Source organism: Heptranchias perlo, chromosome 7 (assembly GCF_035084215.1).
Source record: "Heptranchias perlo isolate sHepPer1 chromosome 7, sHepPer1.hap1, whole genome shotgun sequence".
NCBI lineage: Eukaryota > Metazoa > Chordata > Chondrichthyes > Hexanchiformes > Hexanchidae > Heptranchias > Heptranchias perlo.
Genome location: NC_090331.1, coordinates 22,013,776 through 22,040,931, shown reverse-complemented (window position 1 = coordinate 22,040,931; position 27,156 = coordinate 22,013,776). Strand labels below are relative to the sequence as shown.

Here is a 27,156-nt window from a genome sequence, read left to right as displayed (position 1 = left end):
GAGAGAGTATGAGAATAGACTAGTGGACAACATAAAAGGGAATCCAAAAGTCTTCTACAGACATGCTAACAGTAGACGGATGCAAGAGGAGGGCTGGGGTCGATTAGGCACCATAAAGGAGATTTACTCATGGAGGCAGAGGGGATGGCCAAGGTACTAAATGAGTACTTTGCATCGGTCTTTACCAAGGAAGAAAATGCTGTCAGAGTCTCGGTAAAGGAAGATATAGTTAAGATATTGGATGGGCTAAAAATTGAGAAAGAAGAGGTACTAGAAAGGCAAGCTGTACTTAAAATAGATAAGTCACCTGCTCCGGATGGGATGCACCCTAGGATGCTGAGGGAAGGAAGGGGGGAAATTGCAGAGGTACTGGGCATAATCCTCCAGACATCCTTAGAAATGGGGGTGGTGCCAGAGGACTGGAGAATTGCAAATATTACACCCTAGTTCAAAAAGGGTGTAAAGATAAACCCAGCAACTATAGGCCAGTCAGCTTAACCTCTGTGGTGGGGAAACTTTTGGAAACAATAATCCGGGTCAGAATTAACAGTCACTTGGACGAGTGTGGATTGATTAGGGGAAGCCAGCATGGATTTGTTAAAGGCAAACCATGTTTAACCAACTTGATAGAGTTTTTTGATGCGGTGACAGGGAGGGTAGATGAGGGCAATGCAGTTGATGTGGTGTATGTGGATTTTCAAAAAGAGTTTGAAAAAGTGCCACATGGTAGGCTTGCTATTAAGATTGCCCCCCATGGAATAAAGGGGGCAATAGCAACATGGATACAGAATTGGCTAAATGACAGGAAACAGAGAGTAGTGGTGAACGGTTGTTTTTCGGACTGGAGGGAGGTGTACAGTGGTATTCCCCAGGGGTCGGTACTAGGACCACTGTTTTTTTTTTATATATATTAATAACTTGGACTTGGGAGTACAGAGCACAGTTTCAAAATTTGCAGATGACACAAAATTTGGAAGGGTAGTGAACTGTGAAGAGGATAGTGATAGACTTCAAGAGGATATAGACGCGCTGGTGGCATGGGCGGACACGTGGCAGATGAAGTTCAACGCGGAAAAATTCGAGGTGATGCATTTCGGTAGGAAAAATGAGGAGAGGCGATATAAACTAGAGGGCACAATTCTAAAAGGGGTAGAGGAACAGAGGGTTCTGGGGGTATATGTGCACAAATCATTGAAGGTGGCAGGGCAGGTTGAGAAAGTAGTTAAAAAAGCATACGGGGTCCAGGGCTTTGTAAATAGAGGCATAGAGTACAAAAGCAAGCAAGTCATGATGAACCTTTATAAAACACAAGTTCGACCACAAGTGGAGTATTGTGTCCAGTTCTGGACACCGCACTTTGGGAAAGATGTGAAGGCCTTAGAGATAGTGCAGAGGAGATTTACTAGAATGATTCCAGGAATGAGGGACTTAAATTACGTGGATACACTGGAGAAGCTGAGATTGTACTCCTTGGAACAGAGACAGTTGCGAGGAGATTTGATAGAGGTATTCAAAATCATGAAGGGTCTAGACAGAGTAGATAGAGAGAAACTGTTCCCATTGGCGGAAGGGTCAAGAACCAGAGGGCATAGATTTAAGGTGATTGGCAAAAGAACCAAAGGTGACATGAGGAAAAGCTTTTTTACACAGCGAGGGGCTAGGATCTGGAATGCACTGCCCGACGGGGTGGTGGAGACAGATTCAATCGTGGCCTTCAAAAGGGAACTGGATAAGTACTCGAAAGGAAAAAATGCGCCGGGCTACGTGGATATAGCGGGGGAGTGGGACTAGCTGGATTGCTCATGCATAGAGCTGGCGCGGACTCGATGGGCTGAATGGCCTCCTTCCGTGCTGTTACCTTCTATGATTCTATGATTCTAAATCTTTATTAGTTTTCTCCATTCCATGATGCTGGAGGAGCACTAATGAATCGTTCAATGGGTTAAGTCTGCAGCCAACAATAATTGGTGTCTTAAAAGTGTTGTGGCCATTTATTCACAATAGTGTCCATGGGGACTCTCAACAACATTGTAGATGAAACCTATAATTCAATTATCACAGTCCCTTAAGGTTAATGTTTAGCAACAAGAACTTGGTTTGAGATATTGTCAAAAGTTCATCCAACCATTATATGTAACTTGTGGTTTAATAAATGAGTGTACTTTTGAATATTTCAAATACATGCCATTAATGTGGTGTTAGTGAAATAACATGTGACTGGTCAGAATAAAGTTTTTAAAAATCCTTGCATAATTGAGACTGCAGGCAGGACCAAATTGGATGCGATGTGGTTAGATCACCATTACTTTGGTTTGTGAATTAGGGATCTGGATAGTTTAGGAAGGGTGGCTAATGGCATTTAATGTGCATAAATACAAGGTAATGACACTAGGGAAGAGAAATAAAGAATGGGATATAAACTAAATGGCTCGAGGTTACAGGACAAAACACAGCAGAGAGATCTGAAGGTATTGGTGGATAGCTCACTGAATCCAATAGTGCAGCATGTGGCAGCAGTGAGGAAAGCTAATTGGATCTTGGGAAGTATAGCAAGAGGGATAGAGCACAAATCCCAGTAAGTGATAATGGGTCGATTTTTACACCCGGTTGGGAACACCGCCGAGCGAGCAGCCAGCTCATCCAGGGGTGGTAGCTGGGAGGCTCGGACAATTTTAACGGCTGAGCCTCATTAGCATGCCGCTTGCCGACTTTACGAACGAGATGCTCAGGGAGGTAGATAATGTGGAAAGATTTAAGGGAGAGTTAGATAGATATTTGAGGGAGTGGGCAATTGAGAGGATTTAGTTTTATGTTCTTATGTATTAGCTACAGATTGAAATCATTTTTTGAAATGAAGTCAAAATGGAAGTCAAAAATAACCGCTCCCAGGCAAAATTATTTGCTTGTGTAAAAAAAAAGTTAAAAATTCATTGTTGCTTTATGAATGCTGTGCACTGCTAACCTGAGGTAGTCTTTGGAAACTTTCCAATAACTTTTTTTGTAAACTTCCTAAAAGGGCTGTACGGAGAGGTTTGTCTCTAGTCCTGAAGAGGTAATGGACGTTATCGATGAAGGAAAAGCTAACCGCCATGTAGCTGTCACCAGTAAGTACTGGTTATTGTCACATCCAGTAACCTTTTCAAGGGTTTGGGGGTTTTGTAGGATCAGTTGAAGTTGCTGTATTAAATTTGGCAATGAAAGTTTTAAAAGTTCTTTCCTATTCCATTGTAGAGACTGATTTGCTTTAGCATATGATGGGTAAATCTTGCTCCTGAAAGGATAAAGGCCAAATATATCTGTGACATCTCTTCTTTTTAATCAATTTCACGCTGGGAACTGTAGTAGAATATCAAAATATGTAACTAGTTTATAATATTTTTTCAATGCATTACCTGCCCTAAGTCTCCCTTGCTGGCTCTGTTACCTTTTCTGTCCCTCTGTAAATCCCCTGTGACTTTCTACCTGTAAAAGGCATAATATAAATCCAAGTTGCTATTATGTTAACACAAGTTAAAAATTCTTCGTTTTCAGAGCGGGACCGTATCCCGGCTCCAACATGCCTGCATCTAGGTTTAACCCAGGCAGGTTTGTCTGCGTGTCGGAAGCAGACACCAGGAAGTCCCACCCCTACTTAAAGCTGGCAGGCCGATACTTAAAAGGGCAATGTACCTCATTGAGATACTTGAAGTACTTAATATTTTGTGTATTGGAATAATAAAATGAATTTAATCTTACCTGTTCGGGTTTCCCTTCGCTTCCCATTCATGTCAGGTGAAAGCAGGTGGGAAGGGCCGGATCCATGAGTTGAGTGCCTTTATTGCACTGCTTGTGGGCCTGAAGGAGCAGGAGTGCTTCATCCAGACCCAACAAGCTCACCTGGACGACAGGACCCCCACGATCGCACCCCCCCCCCCCCGCAAATGGGGGACCCCCTCCAAGGTGGACCCCCACCTGCCTCCAACTCTTAACCCGACCTCCAGCGGCCCCCCGATCTTCTCTCCTGCCCATGATCCCTCCCTCCCTCCAATACCCTGCTGCTGCAGGCCTTCCTGCCAGCCAGCCAGCCAGCCTGTCAATCAGGCAGGGTGCAAAAACCGGAAGTGCAATTAATTGGCCTCATTAAATCATGATCTGCCAACTTACCTTCCAGGTTTCGCACCCGGAAATCTTCCCCTACCCACTTCCCACCTGCTCCCTTACCGGCTCGCAGTTAAAATTTACCCCCATGTGTGTACCACTACTGCCCTCCGGGCTGAGATCATTTAACCTGAGCCTGGGATTTTCTTGATCTTTATAGCTCAGCTGCTCACTCTGTAAACCCACTGAGCCATTAGAGAAGTTGACGCAAAGTTTGAACCCTTCTCTGATCTGTTTATTCCAGACTGTGCCTTTAAACATTGAAGTGTGTGTATATATCGAAAATAAATGAAGTCTCACTTTTCATCAAAAATAAACAAAAACTGGGCAGTAAATGTTATAATTCACCTATTCAAGACTGTACAGATCATGGTGCTTAAATATAACTTGACATACTTTATTTCAAATTGGAATTGCCAAAGTTATTTTCAAAAATGGATTTCAATTGTGCTATGGTCACAGAAGTAATAATTTCAGATTGGTAAGACATAATTCTTCGAGCAAAATACTTTTTCTAAAAACATTTTCCTTTGTGCCCCTCCCAAAAGATTCAACAGCAGCTAAATTCAAGTGACCAGTTTAATTGGAACATGTACTCTTAGACTAGTAAATCATTTTAAAGGTGTTTGTTTCTCTCGTCCAAATAATCTTAAATGGCTTGGTTAAATGCTTGGGATTGTATCGTTTTCCTGTTAGTTGTTGGTAAATTGGACTCTCTTTTATGTGAAGCGGCCCATAGGCCACATGACATCAAAGGACCTCAAATATTTGCATTTTGTATTTCTGATTCACTTGTTTGACTTAAATTTTGTGGGTTTGGAGATTTGGAAAGGGATATTTTTCATTCTGTTGCCTCATTGGTGGATAAATTATAAATTGGAAGATCCAAGACTTGTTAATGTCAGTAACTTGAGATGTGCATGAATTAAAGGGAACATGGTTTTATACGTAACCTCCCAGGGCTCCATGATGTGCAGTCCATGAAGACAAAAAGCTCAGATACCCCTGATGTAAAGCATGCCTATTTGTGATTGTGGATTATTGCTCAAAGCAATGGGTTTTGCTCTGATGATCACACTTTGTGAATAGTTCCGAGCAGAAAAATGTCCCAAGAAATCCAGGTTGCTTGCCTTAATGTCAAATGCTCAATTGGTAAAAAAAAACACATGGTTGAGCAGCATTAACAGCAACTAAGTGGAAAGCAGAATAACTGTTGCTTCACTTGTATTAGATAGGTACTGCTGGAGGTAGTGCTGTAATGCAACCAAGGGATACTCCCCAAGTTGCCAGAGTCGAAACACCAGTGACGGCAAACAGAGATGGTTGCTGTTGGCATTGTCTGTTCCGATGGGCCACCATTTTCCTCTGGCCAGAGTAGGGCTGGGTTCTCAACCTGCCTGTACAAGATAGGGATGCAGTTTTTGCAGGGCCACTGTAATTTTAAACAACTGTACCTTATCTTGCTCATGCACAGTTTCCGTGTTGCCACTGGTGCTCCAAATTGTGCACTTTAGCTTAAAGGGGGCAGGCACCAAAACACTTCCAGTGGAATATAAATGTGACATATATTCCTTTTTATTCAGTCCCAACTCAGTGGGTGTGTGGTGATGTTGCTGGTTTAGTGATGCTGAATGTCACTTGATAGAATCGTAGAATTTTACAGCACAGAAGGAGGCCATTCAGCCCATCGTATCTGTGCTGGCTCTTTGAAAGAGCTATCCAATTAGTCCCACTCCTCTGCTCTTTCCCCGTAGTCCTGCAATTTCTCCCCTTCAAGTATTTATCCAATTCCCTTTTGAATGTCACTTGACAGTGAACAGTTAAACAAGTAAACAATTGACTCTTCTAATTAACTTCTTTTTTGTCTATGCAGACATGAATGAACACAGTTCTCGAAGCCACAGCATCTTCCTCATTAACATTAAACAGGAGAACGTGGAAACCGAGAAGAAACTCTGCGGCAAACTGTACCTCGTAGATTTAGCTGGCAGTGAAAAGGTGAAGGATACCTGTTTTGAATGTTTAGTCGTGGTTCAGTGATCCTGGTTTAACTACCAACTGTGAAGATAAATCAAAGCTATATGACCCCCATCCCATTTAGTTTATTGAAATGAATAGTTTATTGAAATTAATAGTATTCTGTTGCTAAACAGAATTGAAAGTAATCATTCTGCTTCTGTCCTTGGAACCATTGCTCTGTGACAAGAATGAACATCTGATTCATTCTGTGATCGCTCTACTATACCACAGACAATATATTCAAATATATGTTGGCTTTTTTTTAATGGAATAGTTAAGGTCAGTTTAAATTTTCAGTGTTGACTTGGAACTTTTTAACAGAAGCAATTGTGAGCTGTGTAGCTTTAAAATTCTGATTTTACTTACTTATCACCTACTCCTGAGTGATCCGTGCTATGGAAAAATCTAATTTGTACCGTTGCACTTCTTTTTCCCCACAATCATTCCACGGTGCCGTTTGCTATTGTGCCATCATTCAGATAAGCTTGTGCTCTGTGGCTTTCCTTTGTGAAACTCCAGGGAATGTTTAAAATCGGAGCCAAAATATTTCAAATTTTAAACCTGTTTATCCACATTAAGGCTCGTCGAGCATACTTTCCACAGTAAGAGACTGTGTGGTGATAAGAAAATAATTACAAAAATACACATCCATCCATCTCAAAATGGCAACTGAACCCTGGAGCATGTTGGTTCATAATCGGGGATGAATCAGCTGACGAGGAACCAGGATATTTCCCAATGGGATAGTGTCTGCCTGAATCAAGATGTTTAACTATATGTATTGAAAGGCAATGCAAAATTTTTGTAACGGCTCAGAATTTTCTGCGGTTTTCTTCACTTTTTCACCCCCCCTCCGAGGAACACAGGCTCAGGCTGTGTATAGTTTCATGGTAGCTCTGTGCTAACTCAATCAAGTGGTCAATCTTTATTTATCAACCTTTATTTATCAACCAAGATAATAATGTTAGCAGCTCATTGACAGCAGGGGGCATCACAGCTGACTTGGTTCTCACCTAAAGTTCACATTTGTGCATTTCCCAGCGGGCTACTTTGCTGCGCCTCCCCTGCCTAATTTTTCCCACTCCTTTGGCTGATCCCTAGCCCATTTGAGCCATTGTGGTCCAGTCCTTTTAAAAGAAAAAAAATCAGAACACACCTAATGGTTCAGAAAGCAAAATGTACCTCCTAGTGAAGTTCTGAGGTAGGCCCAAATGATTCCAATTTGATCCCTGGTTTGTGCTAAATTTGTCGATCTCAGCTGGGGCAGAGGTGGGGTTTGCTAAATTTGACCATAATGTCCCTGGGTTAGGAATGATAAAAAAAACAGCCAGGATATTCTTTCCTGATCCCCACCATCTAGTAACTTCTGCTGCAAAATGTGCAGGTGTAAGGTCTGGATCAGTTTGGCTCACTCACAATGCCCAAAGCTGCAATTAGGGTTCCATCTGTTACTTTGATTTTATTCAAACTGCTTTCATTCCCAATGATATGGATTGCCTTAAGCTCAAGTCATAATATAGAAAGGGAGTAGCTATATTGAATAGATGGAAAGGGTTAACAAAAATGCACTGAATTTCTTTTTGATTTTGAGTAAAAAAAAACATAATATATGGGCTTTCCTTGACTGGACTCAATCCAATCACGTTGATACATACATGTAAGAAAGATGTAAGCTAGTTAGAACATCTTCATGCCAAACTGTCTGTCTGTATCTGTTCACTGTAGGTCAGCAAAACTGGAGCTGAAGGAGCTGTCCTTGATGAAGCTAAAAATATCAATAAATCTCTTTCTGCTCTGGGGAATGTGATTTCTGCCCTGGCTGAGGGAACAGTAAGTCTTCTCAATAGAGTTTTATAATTCACAGAATTTCCTATTTGCCTTGTATTTACATTGTGATTTTACCATAAGCTAATATTTACTAAACTACGTCACATTTGAATTATACTATCTGATTGGAAAGGAAGGATTGATGATGCATTGATGCCATAATGATGTAATGGCTAATTGAACCAAATCGCATGGAATGTGGAGGGGGCGAACTATTTAATCACAGAACTTTGAAGGGATGCATATAAACATGTATGATGTTTCAACCTTGTTGAACAATACAATTACAAAACAGTGAAAGCGTGAATAGAGTATATTATTACATACTATAACTATCAATGATGTGGAGATGCTGGTGATGGACTGGGGTGGACAAATGTAAGGAATCTTACAACACCAGGTTATAGTCCAACAATTTTATTTTAAAATCACAAGCTTTCGGAGATTATCTCCTTCGTCAGGTGAGTGAGTGCCATAAACAGTGCCATAAACCCAATGAACATGTGATTAATGGACTGGTCAATTCAGTGACCACAACTGGCTTAAGTATAGAGCTTTTATCAAACCACACAACATAGGGATAATTTTGCAAGGCTCCATTTCTGTCACGGAGCATTGCTAGATGTAAGTAGTGTCAGCAATAGAACTATGACACAATAACCCTGATTATCTGACATGCTGTTGCGAGCGGGTCTATGAAATTCCACCTTATATGCTTTCCTTACCTTTATATTTACTGAGGCGATGACCATATGGTTGTTGTATACTTGTCTCTATATAGTTTATCCTTCAATTCTTTGCATAATTGGAAGAGAAGTCCCAGGCTGGGCTGATCTCAGAAAAGTTGGACTTAATCTGGGCCCAGTTTCCAAATGAAGAGATTCCAGGCCATCAAAACACAATGCACTTAGCATGGGGTTTTAATAGGTTTCACAGACTTATATGACAATATAAATGAAAGAGGAATGACCTGAAGATAAAAGCTAACTTGTGAGAAACCAATAACAGAAATCCCAAGAGGTGTTTTCTTTCTCTGGTGCAGTGGTTGCAGCAATTACAACCTGCTTTGTTTGAGGAAGGAATGTAGCTTTAAAGGAGGGACTGTGTTTTGAGAAAATATTAAGAGTGTCGGATACTTTATCAATCCATGTCTTTCTTTACTTATTTAATTTCCATGTGCATTCAATTTGCAACAAAAAGTACAAAAAGCATCATTGCTTTAGACTCATTGGGGTCAATTCTCGGATGGCCGAGCGGGTGTGTTTGTGGCGGGGGGAGTTCCTAAAATTGGGGAATCCCGGAACGGGTCCGGAGCCCGGCTCCAACCCGCCCACTTCCGGGTTCCCCAATGACGCGAATCGGTGCACGCGCAGCCCCCGCATGCGCGACTCCCACCAATCAAAGCCGGCGGGATCTCACTTAAGATCATTATCTGGGTACTTGGGGTCGTTTACAGACCTCATTAGGAGATTTTAGGAGGATTTGGATTTTGGACTACCCAGAGCGTGTATCCCATGCTGGGGGAAACACTCCGTTTAAACAGGTGTGTTGCAGCCAGCAGCCAGTGGCAGCTGCAAAGGTCCCTTTAACAGGTGCGGGGTAAACCCTCATTCATTGCAGCAGGGCACTCTGTCACCTCAGACAAAGTTTTGCCTGCCGCACCATTGTCTCCACACTCCAAATTATTAAATCATACCCTAAACTCTGCTGTCCAAACACATTTACCTACTTTGTGGACCCCCCTCACACTCATACCGTCAGGATGTGGGGGGGGGGGGTCCATTGCTGCATTCATCACTCCATTGGAGGTCGAACAACATCACCAGCCTCGCCAGGCATGCCGTCCACCTCCGCCACGTGGAGCTACACAACACAGTGCTGTGCAACAGGCACCTGCACAAAGTAGTTGTGCAACTACACATACATCCGCTGTAGGGTGACCCAATGGGTGGCATCAAGGGTGTTCATGGAGAACCTCATGAAAGGGCATTATTGCACAAGCCAGTCAAGAATGGCCAAGTCGTGGCAGTAGTGGTGACAATATAATATGTAATGTGAGTTGATCAGAAATCAAATATAAGTAAAAACCATGACAAACCCTCAAACACCCTTGTGCATCCCCTTCATGCTCATGACACGTTTGCCTTACGCTGCCTACTACACATACATGATGCATGTCCTGTAGCTGCAGCACAGGTAGTGGCAGGTTGGGTGAGGCTGACCGTGAAAGAAATGCATGAGAGGGTGGGTATGAGATGGAGCCATGAGATTGTATGAGGGTTGGGTTGAGTGGTAGTGGTGGGATGAGTACTGGCGAGGTGAGTAAGTGCAGGTAAGATGAGGATGAGGGTTCAGTGGGTGTGAGGAGTGATGTGACAGAGTAGTGTTGGCAGTGCAGAAGGAGATTTGGGGTGGGGGTGGTGATGTGGCAGACGGAGTGCAGGGGAATGAGTAAGAGTACTCACTTCGGCTGACCTGGTTAGGTCATTGAAGTGCCTCCTGCACTGTATGCAGGTGCATGATTTGTTGGTGGTGCTGGTGACCTCCACTGCCACCTCGAGCCAGGCCTTCGTGATGGCAGAGGCAGGCCACTTCCTCCCGTCCACCGGGAGAAAAATCTCCCTCCTCCTCCTCCTCACCCCATCCAGTAAGACCTGGAGTGAGGCATCATTAAACCTGGGAGCAGCCTTCCCCCAGGGCTGCTCCATGCTGTAATTTTGCCTATTTTCTGCAGCATCAGTCAGTGGAGGACTGCCCCTTTAAATAGGGCTCCTCCAGCTGACAGCCTATGATACGGGTGCTCAGTCCGCCCACTGTGCAGCTTTCCAGCGCGAAACCCGGAAGCCACATTAAGTGGCTTCAATTTACTTACGATCACATGTCAAACCCACTGATTTCACTGGGCGTGTTACCCACGCGCCCAGTCGACCCCCACTGCCAACCCGCCTCCCTCCTAATATCGGGCCCATAAACTCTGTTATTGTGAGAACAATGATTGTTTTTTTTGGGAGAGTTGTCAACTTCGCTGATCAATTTCAGCCTAGTTCTTCCAGCATTTTTTTTTGTTTAAAAGAAATCTCTTTTCACTGCCCAATTTAAAGTGAATTGTTGTAAGTTGCACCCCTGTGATTCAGAAGATACTCGTCTATTCCTGTTCGCTATCCTAGTCTCCACAGAAGTGGACCATACTTACACTCATTGAGATGCTTAGGATGGACCATATTTTTGGGCATTTGCAGGCTACAATTTGTAAAAATATATTTCCAGAGCTCAGTATTGTGTGGGTCCTGGGTCATTTACTTAATATAAATAAGATCCTGAACTGGTCCCCCAATAGTTTGGTAAGGTTTGTCTAGTGAGTAGCTGAGACAAAGAGATCAGGAAAGTCTCAAGTTAGATTACAAGTCTATGTTGTTAGCTGATCTAAATCATGGTGTTAGTAGAGCCCCTACAGGTGGCCTTTTCCTGGTTGCTATCTGCTGGAAGTGCATATGTAGTGGTTAGGTGAGGGTGGCACTGGGCTTTGCCATGATGCCTCCTGTGGTGAGTAGCCTGTCACCACTTGCTGTTGAGGCATACACATGGATAACGGCCACTCGGGAAATGTACTGGGGGGCGTCCTATGCTGATGAAATAGGACCCCAACAAGAAGTTAATGTCTTCAGGAGAGGGGAGGGGAGAACATTTGTGAGAAGTGAAAAAAATAATGGCTAGAAATACAAAAACCCCTGATTGTTGGAAAATATTGAAACCAAGAACAAAATCTGATGGAAATATATAATCAGTTAGTCAACATCTGAAAAGAAATGTTAAAATTTTGGATTAAATGCTTTATCAGCAGTGAATGCTAAACTGCTACATGGAGTATATTTTTATCACAATTTTCCCTATTCCCAATCTACCCCTCAACCCATATAATATTTCCCAGCATAAGGTACGCAGACGGATGACTTGACTTGCTTCCAGGGGCTCGATGTTACCAGGGATGCGGGTTCGTGGCGGGGGGGCTATTGGGCGCGTGGGTAACGCGCCCGGCGAAATCAGTCTGCCCCCCGCGCAATCGCAGCCTAATTGGATCCACTTACCTGCTCCTCCGGGTTCCCCACTGCTGATCTGCGAGTCGGGCGGGCTGCGCATGCGCAGTAAGATCTGTCAGCTGGAGGAGCTCTATTTAAAGGGGCAGTCCTCCACTGACAGATGCTGCAACAAATAGAAAAAATTACAGCATGGAGCAGCCCAGGGGGAAGGCTGCTCCCAGTTTAATGATGCCTCACTCCAGGTATCATTAGATGGGGTGAGGAGGAGGGGGAGGACAGAGATCTTCCCCCCGGCGGGCGGGAGGAAGCGGCCTGCCTCTGCCACCAGGAAGGCCTGGCTCGAGGTGGCGGAGAAGGTCACCTGCACCACCAACATATCGCCCACCTGCATACAGTGCAGGAGGCGCTGCAATGACCTCAGTAGGTCAGCCAAAGTGAGTACACTTACTCATTCCCCTGCACTCCATCTGCCACATCACCGCCCCCACCCCACATCTCCTTCTGCACTGCCAACACTACTGTCACATCACCCCTCATACCCACTCAAAGCTCATCCTCATCTTACCTGCACTTACTCACCTCGCCAGTACTCATCCCGCCACTACCACTCAACCCAATCCTCATACAATCTCATGGCTCTATCTCATACTCACGCTCTCGTGCATCTCTTTCACAGTCAGCCTCACTCAACCTGCCACTACCTGTGCTGCAGCCACAGGGCATGCATCACATATGTGCAGTAGGAAGCGTAAGGCAAACGTGTCATGAGCATGAAGGGGATGCACAAGGGTGTCTGAGGGTTTGTCATGGTTTTTACTTATATTGAATTTCTGACCAACTCGCATTACATATTATATTGGCACCACTACTGCCACGTCTTTGCGAATCTTGTCTGGTTTATACAATAATGCCCTTTCCTGAGGATCACTAAGAAGACCCACAACTGATGACACCCATTGTGTCACTGCAGAGTGGGTGTAGGTGTATTTGCAGGGCTCTTTTGCGCAGACGACTGAGAGACGACGGCGATGTCCCCGGTGGCACCCTGGAAGGATGCGGAGGAGAAGTTGTTGAGGGCAGTGGTGACTTTGACAGCGACAGGTAAGAAGATGGTGCTCGGGCCAACCGGGAGCAGCTCGGCATGAAGGAGGCTGCAGATGTCCATGACTACATGTCAAGTGACTCTGAGCCTCCGTGTGCACTGCTGCTCAGAGAGGTCCAGGAAACTGAGCCTCGGTCTGTGGACTCTGTGGCGAGGGTAGTGCCCTCTGCGACGCATCTCTCTCTGCGGTTGCCCTCCCTCCTGCTGTGCAGGTGGATGTGTCACAGCACTGTGTTGTGGAGCTCCACGTGTCAGAAGTGGACGGCGTGGCCGGCGAGGCTGGTGATGCTGTTCGCCCTCCGAGGAGGTCATGACTGAAGCTACGGCGGCCCCCATCCAGAAGATGTACATCTGAGGGGGTTCGCAAGGTAGGTACATGTCTCTGGACCCCGGGGTAAGTGTGCAAGTTTATGAATTTGATTGTCAGGAGGAGGGTGGTGGAGGCCAAACTTTGTCCCAAGTGACAGAGTGGCCTCCTGCAATGAGTGAGGGTCTCCCCCACCCCCCACACCTGTCAAATGGACCTATGCAGCTGCCACAGGCTGACGGCTGCAACACGTCCATTTGAACTGGGAATGTTTCCCCCAGTATGGGAAACAGTCCCAGTTGCCTCTAAAATCCCACCCCTCCTCACATATTCCCTTAATCAGGTCAGTTAATGACCTGAAATAGCTATGTAAATATTGTTAAGTGGCATCCCGCTGGCTTTAATTGCCTGCGGGAGTCCCACATACGGGGGCTGCGCTCGCACGTTGGCGCGTCTGTGGCGAACCCGGAAGTGGGCGGGTTGGAGCCGGGCTCCGGACCCGCTCCGGGATTCCCCGATTTTCGGAGCCCCCCCCCGCCAGGAATGCACCTGATAGCGGTTGCTAAAATGAAGCCCCAGGTGTCTGGCTAAGAGACATTTATTTCCTTCCTCCATTTATCCCTCGCTACCCTAAAAGAAAAATCTTAGATTTCAACTTTTAGCAGAGAATTGCGTGAAAGCCCAAAGAGTGACATATTTGAGACATTAAAAATATTAATTTAATTTCACAAGATCAAAACTGTACCGTTGGCCAATTACTAATGATATCAAGTTAACATTTTACAATTTCAAATCAGTTGCCTTTCCTGTTAACTATATTATGTTTTTTTTTGTTTGCAGAAAACACATGTTCCATACCGCGACAGTAAAATGACCCGAATTCTCCAGGATTCGCTTGGTGGGAACTGCCGAACGACCATAATTATCTGTTGCTCACCCTCCATTTTCAATGATGCTGAAACAAAAACCACCCTTATGTTTGGCCAGAGGTAGGAGCCTCATCTAAACTGACATATAGTGCTTTAAACTAAGTTCACAAGTGAGAGACAAAGTGTGACCGTAGGATCATTTAACATAGCTAAGTTACTAGCAATTTAGTAAAGATACCAGTTACCAGTTCTATAGTATAAATTAACCTGCTTATTTTTTTAAAAATCAGAATTCTGTGCAGAGATTCCACTTTACTTATGGGCTTTTAGGCTATGAGTCGGCTGGGCAGTTTAATAAGATAAACATTTTATATGGACTTCACAGTCACACTCATTTGTTAGAGAAGCAAATGAAAAGATTTTGGATGTGAATATTGACCATTCAAAGTTTCTAATCAATGTCAAGGTCTTATCAGCAAAGCTAATCTAATACTCGGATCCATCTTGAGGGCATTTGACCATAAGTCAAAAGAAATTATTCTAACTTTATACAGATCAGTGCGTGGCCAGATTTGGAACATTAACTGCAATTATGGTCATTCTGCTTTCAAAAATATACTTGATGCAGAAAGAAGTCCCAAAGGTGATTTCAGGACTTCGAACTCATTGAGAATAGCTGAGCATATTTTCATTGGATAAAGTAGATTGAGGAAGCATAATCCAAGTCAAGGACAGCCAAAATGGATTTGTTAAAGGCAAGTTGTGTTAGACAAATTTAATAGTTTTTTGAAGAAGTGACTGATTGGATAGATAAAGGGAATGCAGCAGATGCAATGGATAATAATTTTCAGAAGGCATTCAATAAGGTGAATAACAGGAGGCTTGTTAGAAAAATTCAGGTTGACAGACAGGAAACAGAGCTAGGGAAATTGGTGTTGCTTGGACTCGAAGGGGTTGAAATGGTGCACCCCAGGAGTTCAGTGCTAGGTCCACTTTTGTTCTCTGTATAAAAAGATATTTTGAACTTGAGTATAGGGAACACAATCTCAAAATTTGCTGATGACAGCTATATGAGCTGAAAGGTATTTATTGCCTCATCGTCCAGATGATATGTCACCATCAACACAGAATCATTCAGGTGAATGCTTGCTTCACCAGAAACTCTCTCAAGGCCATCATTTAAGGCAATCATCTTTGCGCCCATTATTTGAAGGAGGAGTGGTAGAAAGGCTATAAGAATTACTACTGTGCACACAAGGTGCAATATGCACGTCCTAATTTTAACTATAGCATATAACTTAAGTGTTTCCAAACAATCAAAGCATTCCTGCCCTGGTTCTATTATGGCAGCACCAATTCAAGCAACTATTCTTACTATTTAGCATCTTCCAGCATGAAAGGATTAAACAGTTAGCAGAGAGGGACTTTTTTATTGCATTTATATATGGGTGAAGTGTTTGCTATGTAGAGCAGTATTGTTGGCTTACCTTAGCATATTTCATGAGGCCCAATGTCTTTTTCTGATCTCTTTCTAGCTCTTGTGGGTCTTGGACACTGTATTCACCAGTACAGTATGTTCCACTGCTCCCTGGCTCCTTTCAAGAGGGAATTTCTAATGCCTGATCAGTAAACATGAATTTCCTAACCCTGTTGCACTCCATTCCTCAGAAATATTGGTCAGTTACCATCTGTCCTAGCCTCCCAGCACTATTTTAGCTATTTAAATGTCTCCCAATTGCAGTTCACAACTGATTATTAAGATTATTGATTTTTCCATTTTGTTGGATGATCCATTATACAGGTGTTAATCTGCAAGTTTTAGCAAACCCATTGAAATCAATAGGATTGTATGTTACGTAACTATCTTTGTACTGCTGAAAAATTCAAACTAATATTTGGTTAACCCTTCAATGTCATACCAACCATAATTTTGAGGTTTGGAAGAAGTAAAATCCCCTTTTCCCCACAGACTCCAGTCAAAATGGGATTAGAGATTATAGCAGTATATACAGACCAAGATATTCCAGCAGGACAGGGTGGTTTCTATACTACTTGAGTTGGCTTGGATAGGGTTAGGGAATAGAGCTTTGTTTGTGAAGAATTGCAGGCCGGGTGAACAGTACAGATGTAGGGATGGTGAATTTTCTGGAGGTTTTCTTCATGACCTTTGGGATCAGGGAGTAATTATTTGGAACTTTCCCTCAGATGATTTAAGGAGGTAAAACGGAGTCTGTGATAAGGTAGCTGGGACATGCTTTGTGAAAAGGAGTGAGCATGATGGACCAGAAGGCCTGTCCTTGGTCAATGCTTTCTTATGTTACTGGTTGATTTCTCAGGAGGGTGGGTGAACTCCACCTCCCATCGTGTCATTTGGGCATGCTTAGTTGGAAAGTGAGGAAGTGGGATCGGCCAGTGCGTCAAGACGGCAGCGTGTTTGTTTACAGTGAGATTACCTTGCTGATACACTGATACAAAACTTTTCTAAAAAAAAACCATTCTTTTAAAAGGCTATTGGCCAAATGCGCAATGTATAATTCCTTGTGAGGATATTTTTCAGTTTGAGAAGAAATAGTTTTCTTAGCATATCAGGGTGGTTCCTATACTACTTGAGTTGGCTTGGATGGGGTTAGGGAATAGAGCATCCTTACAATTTTGACATGAGGACGTGAAAAATTGAGGCCTGAATCCTCCTTGAAAGGTTTTATGGCCCAACACACTTCCTGGGAGTGGGTTGGCTGCCTCGTCCCGCCCCTGTGAAAACCGGAAATAGGGGGTTGGAGGTGGGTTGGGGGTGGGTCTGAAATGGCGGCAATTTTCAATGGCCTCCCCGCCCCCAACCCACCGTTTTTTTACTTTTAATATCAAGCGCTATATCTATGCAGTAAATTGCTCTTCATAAATATCTGCCTCTAATAGAGCCAAGACCATCAAGAACACTGCATCTGTCAACCTGGAGTTGACGGCAGAAGAATGGAAGAAGAAATATGAGAAGGAAAAGGAGAAAAGCAAGTCCCTAAAGAATGCTCTTCAGCATCTGGAGATGGAATTAAACAGATGGAGAAATGGTAATTCATCAAAGCTGGATCTAATTTAAGGCTATTAACCATTAAGTAGAGTGTCATGGATGGGGAATCAGAGAGGAAGTATGGAATTTACTATTGGCTTAACTGAAATCTACGTATTTATTGGTGATTCATAAATTCATAGGATATTTATTTATATGGTTTCTCTATGAAATTCCTGGAAAATTAGTTTAATTCCTCCTTTAGTCCATATTGCATTCTGTGTAATGCATAGTTTAATCCTTTCATGACCATTTTTTAAAAACAGAACCCAATAGAGTTGGTTCCTGATGGTGCTCAGTTCTCAAGCTTATATCTCAGGGTGAAAATTCAGCAATAAGAGGACAACCGTGTGCACAATTAGTTCGAAGTCAATGGCAAATGTCTCGCTGGGAGTCATTTAGCTTTGCCATTAGTGACAATTGTTGTCAGATAGTGAAATTGACATTGAGTTTTGGTGTCCTTAATGGCACCCGTATCGGATCCTTTTATTTTATGGGCTTCCTCCTGCCTCTTGGCGACCTTATAGTATAAATAAGGCATGAAATCTCCCTCTATAATCCCAAATTCGAAGTATTATACTGTTTGTGCTGCACTCCTAGCATCTGAATATTTACATGGAAGTGAACCTGACGTGCTTTTGCGAAGATGCACATAGGTGTATTTCAACACTGGAATGTCCACAAAATAACTCATTTGTGCATTGGAAAACTCATTAAGCCATTGTGGAAGTTATTCTTCCATTGTTTATACCCAGTGTCACCAATGTGCAAAATCAGGTTTGATATGGCATGCAGGATGAAGCTTTACTCCGGCCCAACCATCTGCCTGCACTTTGTACTGCCTCAGTTATTTCCCACACTAGCCAGCTTTAGAACCAGCTGTGTGAGAATGCGAGTTTAATTCTTAGTTGTGGGCAGTTTTGTATTGTAGACCTATATCCAATAGGAACTGAGGTTGGCCAAAATTTATTTCACTTTTGGGTCTTTTCGGGTCAGGGCTGGATTCGAGTGTGGGTCCCAGAGGTGAAGACATTATTTTACTCATTGTATTATACATTCTTGCATTTTTCCTTCCTTCTTTCCTGCATTTTAAAAACTCTACTTAGTATAAAATACTCAATTTCGAAGGGAATTGAGTCTAATCATTATACAGTGAGGACATAAAGTTTGTGGACTCAAGTGGGAAAGAAAGATAATTATTTATAATAATATACTGGTTAGCCAAGGAGCTGCAAACAGTGATTAGTATTGCTAAGCTCTGGGCTATAAATAGCCATCCATGGAAAGACTGTTGAGGGCCCTGAATTTGGATTCCAATTTAATTGACACATTCAATGCAAGATGAGATTTATAGATGAAAAGAATAATATAAGCGGGCTTGAGGCAAAACTGAAGGCATCCCATCCAGTCTCCATCAATCTGAAGCCAGCTTTAGCATTTGCCTAGGGAGTTGGGACTGACACATTCCTATAGAGTACACAAGGATGCCTGAGGTAGACTTGTGTCCTGATACGCATGGTGATAAAGCACACAAAGATATTATTGTCTTGGCAGAGTTTTTTTAGTTACTCATGTATGGCAACATTGTGGAGTAGAATTTCCACAGAGTTCTCCCAATCTGCCACCGTAACTTGGGTGGAAGATGTGCTGAAGCTCCGCAGAGACAGTGTAAAAATGTCATTCATTAACCAGCCGACAAATCATAACCGAACAATTTTGAGAAGGCCAGTCACTTCCTGCTGGTTTCTGCTGAATATGATAAACAGGCCTCTCCCAAGAGAAGGAGTTGGGAATTTAGAAGCCTAGGAACATAGAAATGTATAGTACCAGAAAAGCAATTGTGGTCCATTTGGCAGGTACCAGTTTCATAGAAATATAATGGGCTCGATTTTCGCGTCGGGTTTCCGGCGGGTTTCCAGCGGGGGGGCCCCGAAAATCCCGATATCCAGTCACGTGACCGGATCGCGGCGAAATCCCGGCCACTTCCGGGTACCGCGCTGACGTGCGGGGCTGCGCGCGCAAGCCCCGCTGGTGGGAATCCCGCAGGCAATTAAAGCCAGCGGGGTTCCACTTGAGAGTATTTACCTTGCTTGTTGGTCAGTTAATGAGCTGAAGCAGCTGTCAAAAGAGGAAGTGTGGGATTTTAGGTTCAAGGCAGTGAGTTTCACACACTGGGGGAAACAGTCTCTCTCCAACCAGGCGTGTTGCAGCCAGCAGCCTGTGGCAGCTGCCAAGGTGCACTCCATGGGGGAGAGCCCTCACCCACGCAGGAGGCCACCGCGTCACATAGGGCAACTCCTGCCCCCCACCACCCCCCGCCAAGCCAGAGGACAGACCGACACGAAACCGCAGCCCTAGTCCGAGGAACCACCCACCTACCCTGCACAACCCCTCAGACCAACACCTGCCAGATGGGTGGTGCGTGGACACCCTCGGAGGACGAACAGCATGACCAGCCCCAGCAGCCTCGCAGTCCACGCCGTCCGCCGCAGAGACGTGGAGCCCCCCAACACGGTGTTGTTGCATGACCACCTGCACAGCAGGAGGGAGGGCTACCGCAGAGAGAGACGCATCGCAGAGGGCACTACCCTCGCCACAAGGTCCACAGACCGAGGCGCAGCTCCCCGGACCTCTCCGAGCAGTAGTGCACACGGAGGCGCAGATTCGCTTGACATGTAGTCGTGGAGATCTGCAGGCTCTTTCATGCCGAGCTGCTCCTGGCTGGCCCCAGCACCAACTGCTCACCTGTCGCTGTCAAAGTCACCACTGCCCTCCACAACTTCTCCTCTGCATCCTTCCAGGGTGCAGCCGGCTACACCGCCGATGTCTCTCAGTCGTCGGCACGGAAGAGCCCTGCAAATGCACCTGCACCTACTCTGCAGTAACACGATGGGTGGCATCAGTGGTGGGTCCTCATAGTGATACCCAGTAGCGGGCATTATTGGACACAACGGACAGGATTCGCGGATACATGGCAGTGGTGGTGTCAATATAATGTGTGCTGTTTGTTGCTCTGAAATTCAATAGAGGTAACACCCATGACAAACCCTCAGACACCCTTGTGCACCCACTTCATGCTCACGACACGTTTGCCTTACACTGCCTACCGCACATATGTGATGCATGCCCTGTGGCTGCAGCACAGGTGGTGGCAGGTTGAGTGAGGCTGGCCGTGAGGGAGATGCACGAGAGGGTGAGTATGGGATGGAGCAATGAGATTGTATGAGGATTGGGTTGCGTGTTAGTGGCAGGATGAGTACTGGCGAGGTGAGTAGGTGGAGGTAAGATGAGGATGGGGTTTGAGTGGGTATGAAGGGTGATGTGACAGAGTAGTGTTGGCGGTGCCGAAGGAGATGTGGGGTGGGGGCAGTGTTGTGGCAGACGGAGTGTAGGGGAAAGACTTTGTGTTCTCCCTGTGGCTGACCTACTGCGGTCATTGCAGCGCCTCCTGCACTGTATGCAGGTGGGCCATATGTTGGTGGCGCTGGTGACCTCCTCTGCCACCTCGAGCCAGGCCTTCTTGGTGGCAGAGGCAGGCCGCTTCCTCCCACCCGCCGGGGGGAAGATCTGTGTCCTCCCCCCCCCTCCTCACCCCATCTGATGATACCTGGGGTGAGGCATCATTAAACTGGGAGCAGCCTTCCCCCTGGGCTGCTCCATGCTGCAATTTGATCCTTTGGTTGCAGCATCTGTCAGTGGAGGACTGCCCCTTTAACTAGAGAGCCTCCAGCTGACAGATCGTACTGCGCATGCGCAGCCCGCCTGACGCGCAGGCCAGCGCCGCGGACCCCGGAGGATCAGGTAATTGATGCCTATTAGTGGGTTGCCTGCTACGATCGCGCGGGCAACCCACTAATTTCTCCGAGCGTGTTGACCACGCTCCTGAAACCCAACCCGCCGGAAACCCGCAGGCCTGGCAAAATCGAGCCCAATATCTCACAATACCTGTCATACCCTGTCAAAAGTAAAATACTGCCGATGCTGGAAATCTGAAATAAAAACAGAAAATGCTGGAGAAGCTCAGCAAGTCAGGCAGCATCTGTGGAGAGAGAAACAGTTAACGTTTCAGGTCGAAGACCTTTCGTCAGAACTGGATTAGTTCAACCTGAAACGTTAACTCTTCTCCAGCATTTTCTGTTTTATTTCACCTGTCATACCCGTCTCGGCTGCTAATTTAGAAACAAAATTAATTGGCCTCTAATTTACCTCATGATGTGCCAATTTAGAGCACCTCCTACAGGGAGTAGATGGATAATTTGGGACCTTAAAGGGACAGGCCATGGTAAATATTATTAGCAGCAGATGGATTTCCTCTCGGTAGTCCCTTTATGTCTTGGTAGCCTTTTCCTAATAAATGTAAAGATCCCCTTGTTATATGCTATAATATGCACCACATGGTATAAAGCTCCTGTCAATACAAAATAGTGCATCGTTTGGATTATTGTGAGCAATGCAACAGAAGTGCTGCTAGTCTATAATAAAGACTAATCATGCAAAATGTGTAACATTCTGCTGTAATAATATGTTGTGAATTGTGGGAAACTATAAGTGCAATCTTGACTCTATTAGCAGTTGGTGCCAAATTGATCGAGGGGGAAACGAAAGCATCAATAATGTACAAAGTGCTTTGTTTTTGATGGAATGCAAGAGAGGGGGATGGATTTGTTAGTATTCAATATTATTGGTTAGCAGTGCAACTGTAAGGACCTTCATGGGCAAATCTACAATATTAGCAGCATATTCTGATTCTGTGGCTGTTGGAAACAACCTTCTTACTCCATGAGCACTTCTCTTGCACGTGTACAGAATTTGGTGTGACAAATAATGCTCAGCTATACCATTACACCATCTGTTTGCTTTATTGGAAATCTATTTTTATTTCTCAAGTTAAAATACCTGAGATCTTTAAAATCCACTTTGTAGCAACATCCATTAACCATTTTTATTTCTAGGTAAAATAAATAGTAGTACAATTAGCCTTTATTTTCAAAAGAGACAACTGCCCAAACACTTAACAAGAATACAACTAAGTCAGTTTTAAAAAAAAGTCACAGGAGCTTTTTAAGTATGATGATTTTGTTTCAGTTTAGCTAGTCTGTTGTAGTCTTTCATTCATAGCTGGCCTGCTGGTAGCTTCTTGAAATGAAAGTTTCTCCTCTCTTTTGGTACATGCATTACACGTACATGGGCAGGCTGTGTTGCCATGGAAACCAGTTGTCTTGGTTCCAACATGCAGTGTCCTTACTCTCCTTGCAGGTGAGTCTGTGCCTGAAGATGAACAAATTGACGCCAAAGACCAAAAGACCTTGGAGCCATGTGACAACCAGACAACCATTGACAATGTTGCTCCAGCACCCAAAATTACAGCAGGGGAGAGGGTGAAGTTAGAGGAAGAGATCAGTAATTTGTATAAACAGCTTGATGACAAGGTTTGTACTTGATGACAGATTTGCCTCACATTAATAGAGATGTGCCGTACCATGTTGTGCCCTCTTGTTCTTCTGTGGAAATAACAGCCCAGAATTCGCTGGGGAAGTAATGGCGAGTTTAATGCTCACGTCGTTATTAGTGTAAAAAAACAGCAATTTGTGGTGAGGAAGAGATACGCCATGAGTTGTGAATTGCCATAAATTACTGGACGATTTGCGCTGCTCTTCCGTTAGCCTCACAAGAAACAGCATCTCACTGTCAACCTCCCCGTGAGTTTCAAGAAATTGCTGGATTTGCTCCGCAGAAAGTTGGAGCTGCTATTTCACAGTGTAAGGACCCTGTTAGTGGGGTGATTTATGGTCCTGACATACCACTCAACCTTGGAGGCCCAGAGAGGGAACAATTGAAACTGTGGAGTCTCAGTTCTGCAGGTAGTAAATTGTTCTTAGGGGTTTTTAAATTTTAAATTTCAAAATGTTTTCCTTACTTTTCCTTTCTGCCTCCTTTTTTCTCTCTCTTAATATAATCTTTCCTTCCCTTTCATTATTTCTCTTTCTGTATCGAATTTGACTTTGATTTACCCTATTTACTTTTCCGTCGTTTGCTTTGTTTCTTTCTCTATCCTTAAATTTAATTGATTAAGGAAATAGACTATTGGTCTCGTCGTTCACCAAGGTGCCAGATACCCATTGACCTCGCCGCACTGGTATCAATTCGCACTTCCAGCAATTTGTGGCTCAAAAATAATTGGAGCTGAAAGGTGAGAAAAAAAAATCCAACTCATGGCGCTCAACACGAGATGTCCCACTCCAGCAAATTCAGGGCCATTGACTTAGGATTTTTTTTTAAAGGAATAAAGCTTAGAATTTTTCCTGTTTTCTGTGTTGTGTTTATCAAACTTGAACAGCCATTGCATTGTCCATGTGATATTCCCCAGTAAAGCAGACCTTTGCCAAAATCTGTAGGCTAGATGAGCTCACTATAATCTTTATTTTAAGCCTAATTTTATCCTTGTGTTGCAGCCAGGGCCTTCATGAGCACAATTAGGCCTTCAAATTAAGTTAAGCGAGCATTATTGTTTGAATGGTTAATGCATTCATTTGAAATAAACAGGTTAGTGCCTCCATTAAAATATGGGAGAGGAATTGCATGCCAAAATATTCAGCATTCTTGCACTAAACTTTTCATTCTTTGGTTGCAAGATGGAGACGGGTCTAGTTTAATACTGTTGTGGTCAACTCTACCCAACATGGCACCAACCTGTTAAAATGACTTCTCTCTCAGCAGCATCAAGTAATTACATTCTTTTTGCATATGAGGAACTCCTTAACATTTTACCTTGTTAAGAAGTGTTATCATGCACTGTGTATTTTAAGTTTTTCTAAATAAAGTTGGTAGTTCTTAGAACCCAACATTTTTTGATAGGAATCATGGTCACTTGACAAGTAACCACTCTCAAATTCACATATTTCAACTGTTTTAAAATCTCTCTTAAAATGGCTTGTTGTATAGATGGTGGTGATATCTCTGTGAACTAAAACCGATATGAGCATTTTCTAATGTTAAACGTCTGTTAATGTTAAATTACATCATTGGGTATTAGATTATGAACTTTTAGCACATTTGTCTGAAATTCCTCTTGCCATTCTGCATTTAAATTGAATGGGTGATAATATTATGAGTGTTATTTTATAAAACAGAAATATTTCCTGTACAAGCAGATTTCAGCAAACATTCCTGGGAATCTGTGAGTCAGTAATTTGGGATGTTACCATAATCTCCTGTTGAATTTCCCTCTGATTTTTGTTTTGTTTAGGATGAAGAAATCAACCAGCAGAGCCAGCTGACTGAGAATCTAAAGCAGCAGATGTTGGACCAGGAGGAGGTGAGTTTTTGCATACAGTAATATCAATGTTTATGGCTGTTTAATCCAAATGTATCAAGGTAAAAGGAATGACCAAAAATGGGGATGAACTGTTTGAAGTCTTTCAGAGATTGTGTCAAATACAATGTATGGATCTGATGGAACATTGCTATGACTTGTTCACTTGAGGTGGGTTTAAGTGCCAGTTATCACCGGGACTGCACTACAGGCTTTTCTTCCAGTGAAATGTTTTGAATCCCTTGTGATTTCCATGAGGGTTTTGATCTGGCTGATACCGATATTAAAATGTGTGGCTATTTCCAGCTGTTGGTCTCCACAAGGAGGGATTATGAGAAGATCCAAGAGGAACTGAACCGACTGCAGTTTGAAAATGAAGCAGCTAAGGATGAGGTGAAAGAAGTACTTCAGGCCTTGGAGGAACTGGCTGTCAACTATGACCAGAAATCCCAAGAAGTGGAGGACAAGACTAAGGCCAATGAGTTGCTGACTGACGAACTCGCACAGAAAACGGTAATTGACACAATTTTGATGTTTGGGGGAGGAGGGGAAAGAGAGGGAAGAAAGAAATCGGCTCGCCTTATTTTAGATCTTGCTGGATGTGCAAGACCATTGCTAAAAGTAGCAATTTGAATTTAAGTATTTCCTGAAAAACCTTGCCAAAACAATCCAACTTTGAAACTAAAAATTTTTGTTTTTAAATAATGAAAATTGCTACTGAAGCTAATCATCATTTTAAAATGGTTCATAAGTGTCAAATTATTTTCTTTTTAACCTGCAGTTTTGCATTTAAACTTTGTTTTTTTTTGTAGAGTGCCTTAATAGTTGTTCAGAAAGAATTCAATCAACTCCAGGAGCTCAGTAACCACCAGAAGAAGAGGGCAATCGAGATACTGAATGTCTTGTTGAAGGACCTGGGAGAAATAGGGGGAATCATTGGCAACAGTGAAGTAAAAATGGTAGGTTCCTAGAGAATGTTCTTGAAAATCTGGTCTGGACATGAACTAATTGATGCAGTAGAACAAAGCAAAAATGTATTGCAGTGAAGAAACAAGTTTTTTTTGGGGGGGATTCATCCACCTTGAGGTATTCCCTCTTTTTCATAATCTTCTAGTGCCTCCACTATTGAAATTAAGTGCATAATAGTGACCTGGGTTGACGGTATCATAATCACCGCTGCCTCCCCCCACTTTGTTTGGTGCCTCCTCATGGCATGTTCATGAGAAGAATGCGTCAATCACTCATTACCCTGATTCAGCTGTTTAACGTACCGGTAAGTGTTGAGAAGCATTCTGCTCACTCTGCCAGTTTTGGCCTGAAAATTAATGATTAAAGAAGAAGGAGACTTAAGTTAAGACTGCTCGTATTCTGAATAGTGCAATGGAAGGAGAGGCTGGTTAATCAGTTGGTTATAGTGATCATTTGGGCTATTGAACATATAGCACTAGAACTGGTTTCTACTGTACTCAGTAGCTCAGTATTTACAAATATTGAGCTATCTGCCCAGATCCAACAGAATTGGACTGACATTTTGGTTTAATGGGTCTTACCAATGCTAGTTTCTTTCATTATGCCTGTCATGACTTGTGGATAGATTTCCCAGTAACCGTGGACTTTATTTCATATGGTTGCCTGCAACATTATTTTGAAACCTGGTATTCGGGACCATAGGGCTGATTTTATGATAATTAACAGACAGAATATCAAAGAACACACGCACAAATTCCTGATGTGTACCTCCAGCAGGCCAGGCCTCATCTTTATAGGAGATTTGTTAAGAATAAGGCCACCTGTGAAAGAATTGCCACACATCATGGGGATTGGTGGGGGGAGGGGGGATGAGGGGTGTGAGGTGGGGGAATGGAAAGGAGAACAACAAAGATTTTGAGCTAGGCATTTTCAGTGCATTTAACAAGCATGGTTCAATTCTCCCACCATCTCTCTCCTAAATGCAGCTGGGTATGAATTTGTGGACAACAGCCTTTCAGTTAAATGAGTGGGCAAGAAGGTGGCAGATGGAGTATAATGTGGGGAAATGTGAGGTTATTCACTTTGGTAGGAAGAATAGAAAAACAGAATATTTTTTAAATGGTGAGAAACTATTAAATGTTGATGTCCAGAGAGACTTAGGTGTCCTCGTACAAGAAACACAAAAAGTTAGTAGGCCGGTACAGCAGGCAATTAGGAAAGCAAATGGCATGTTGGCCTTTATTGCAAGAGGGTTGGTGTACAAGAGTAAGGAAGTCTTACTATGTTTGAACAAGGCTTTAGTGAGACCTCACCTGGAGTATTGCATACAGTTTTGGTCTCCTTATCTAAGGAAGGATATACTTGCCTTAGAGACGGTGCAACGAAGGTTCACTAGATTAATTCCTGGGATAAGATGGTTGTCCTATGAGGAGAGATTGAGTAGAATGGGCCTATACTCTCTGGAGTTTAGAAGAATGAGAGGTGATCTAATTGAAACATATAAGATTATTAG

At 43.5% G+C, this 27,156-nt stretch overlaps 1 protein-coding gene across 2 annotated transcripts in view; it reads left to right on the top strand.

The window, feature by feature from the left end:
* Positions 1-27,156, top strand: part of LOC137323562 (kinesin heavy chain) — a 179,663-nt gene that overhangs the window by 101,383 nt on the left and 51,124 nt on the right. For both annotated transcript variants that reach the window (XM_067987174.1, XM_067987175.1), the window contains exons 7-15: positions 3,017-3,104; positions 6,011-6,135; positions 7,882-7,986; positions 14,270-14,418; positions 17,215-17,363; positions 22,619-22,791; positions 24,609-24,677; positions 24,981-25,187; positions 25,487-25,633. In XM_067987174.1, the coding sequence (XP_067843275.1) occupies positions 3,017-3,104; positions 6,011-6,135; positions 7,882-7,986; positions 14,270-14,418; positions 17,215-17,363; positions 22,619-22,791; positions 24,609-24,677; positions 24,981-25,187; positions 25,487-25,633 (1,212 nt within the window). The remainder of the gene's footprint in view (positions 1-3,016; positions 3,105-6,010; positions 6,136-7,881; positions 7,987-14,269; positions 14,419-17,214; positions 17,364-22,618; positions 22,792-24,608; positions 24,678-24,980; positions 25,188-25,486; positions 25,634-27,156) is intronic.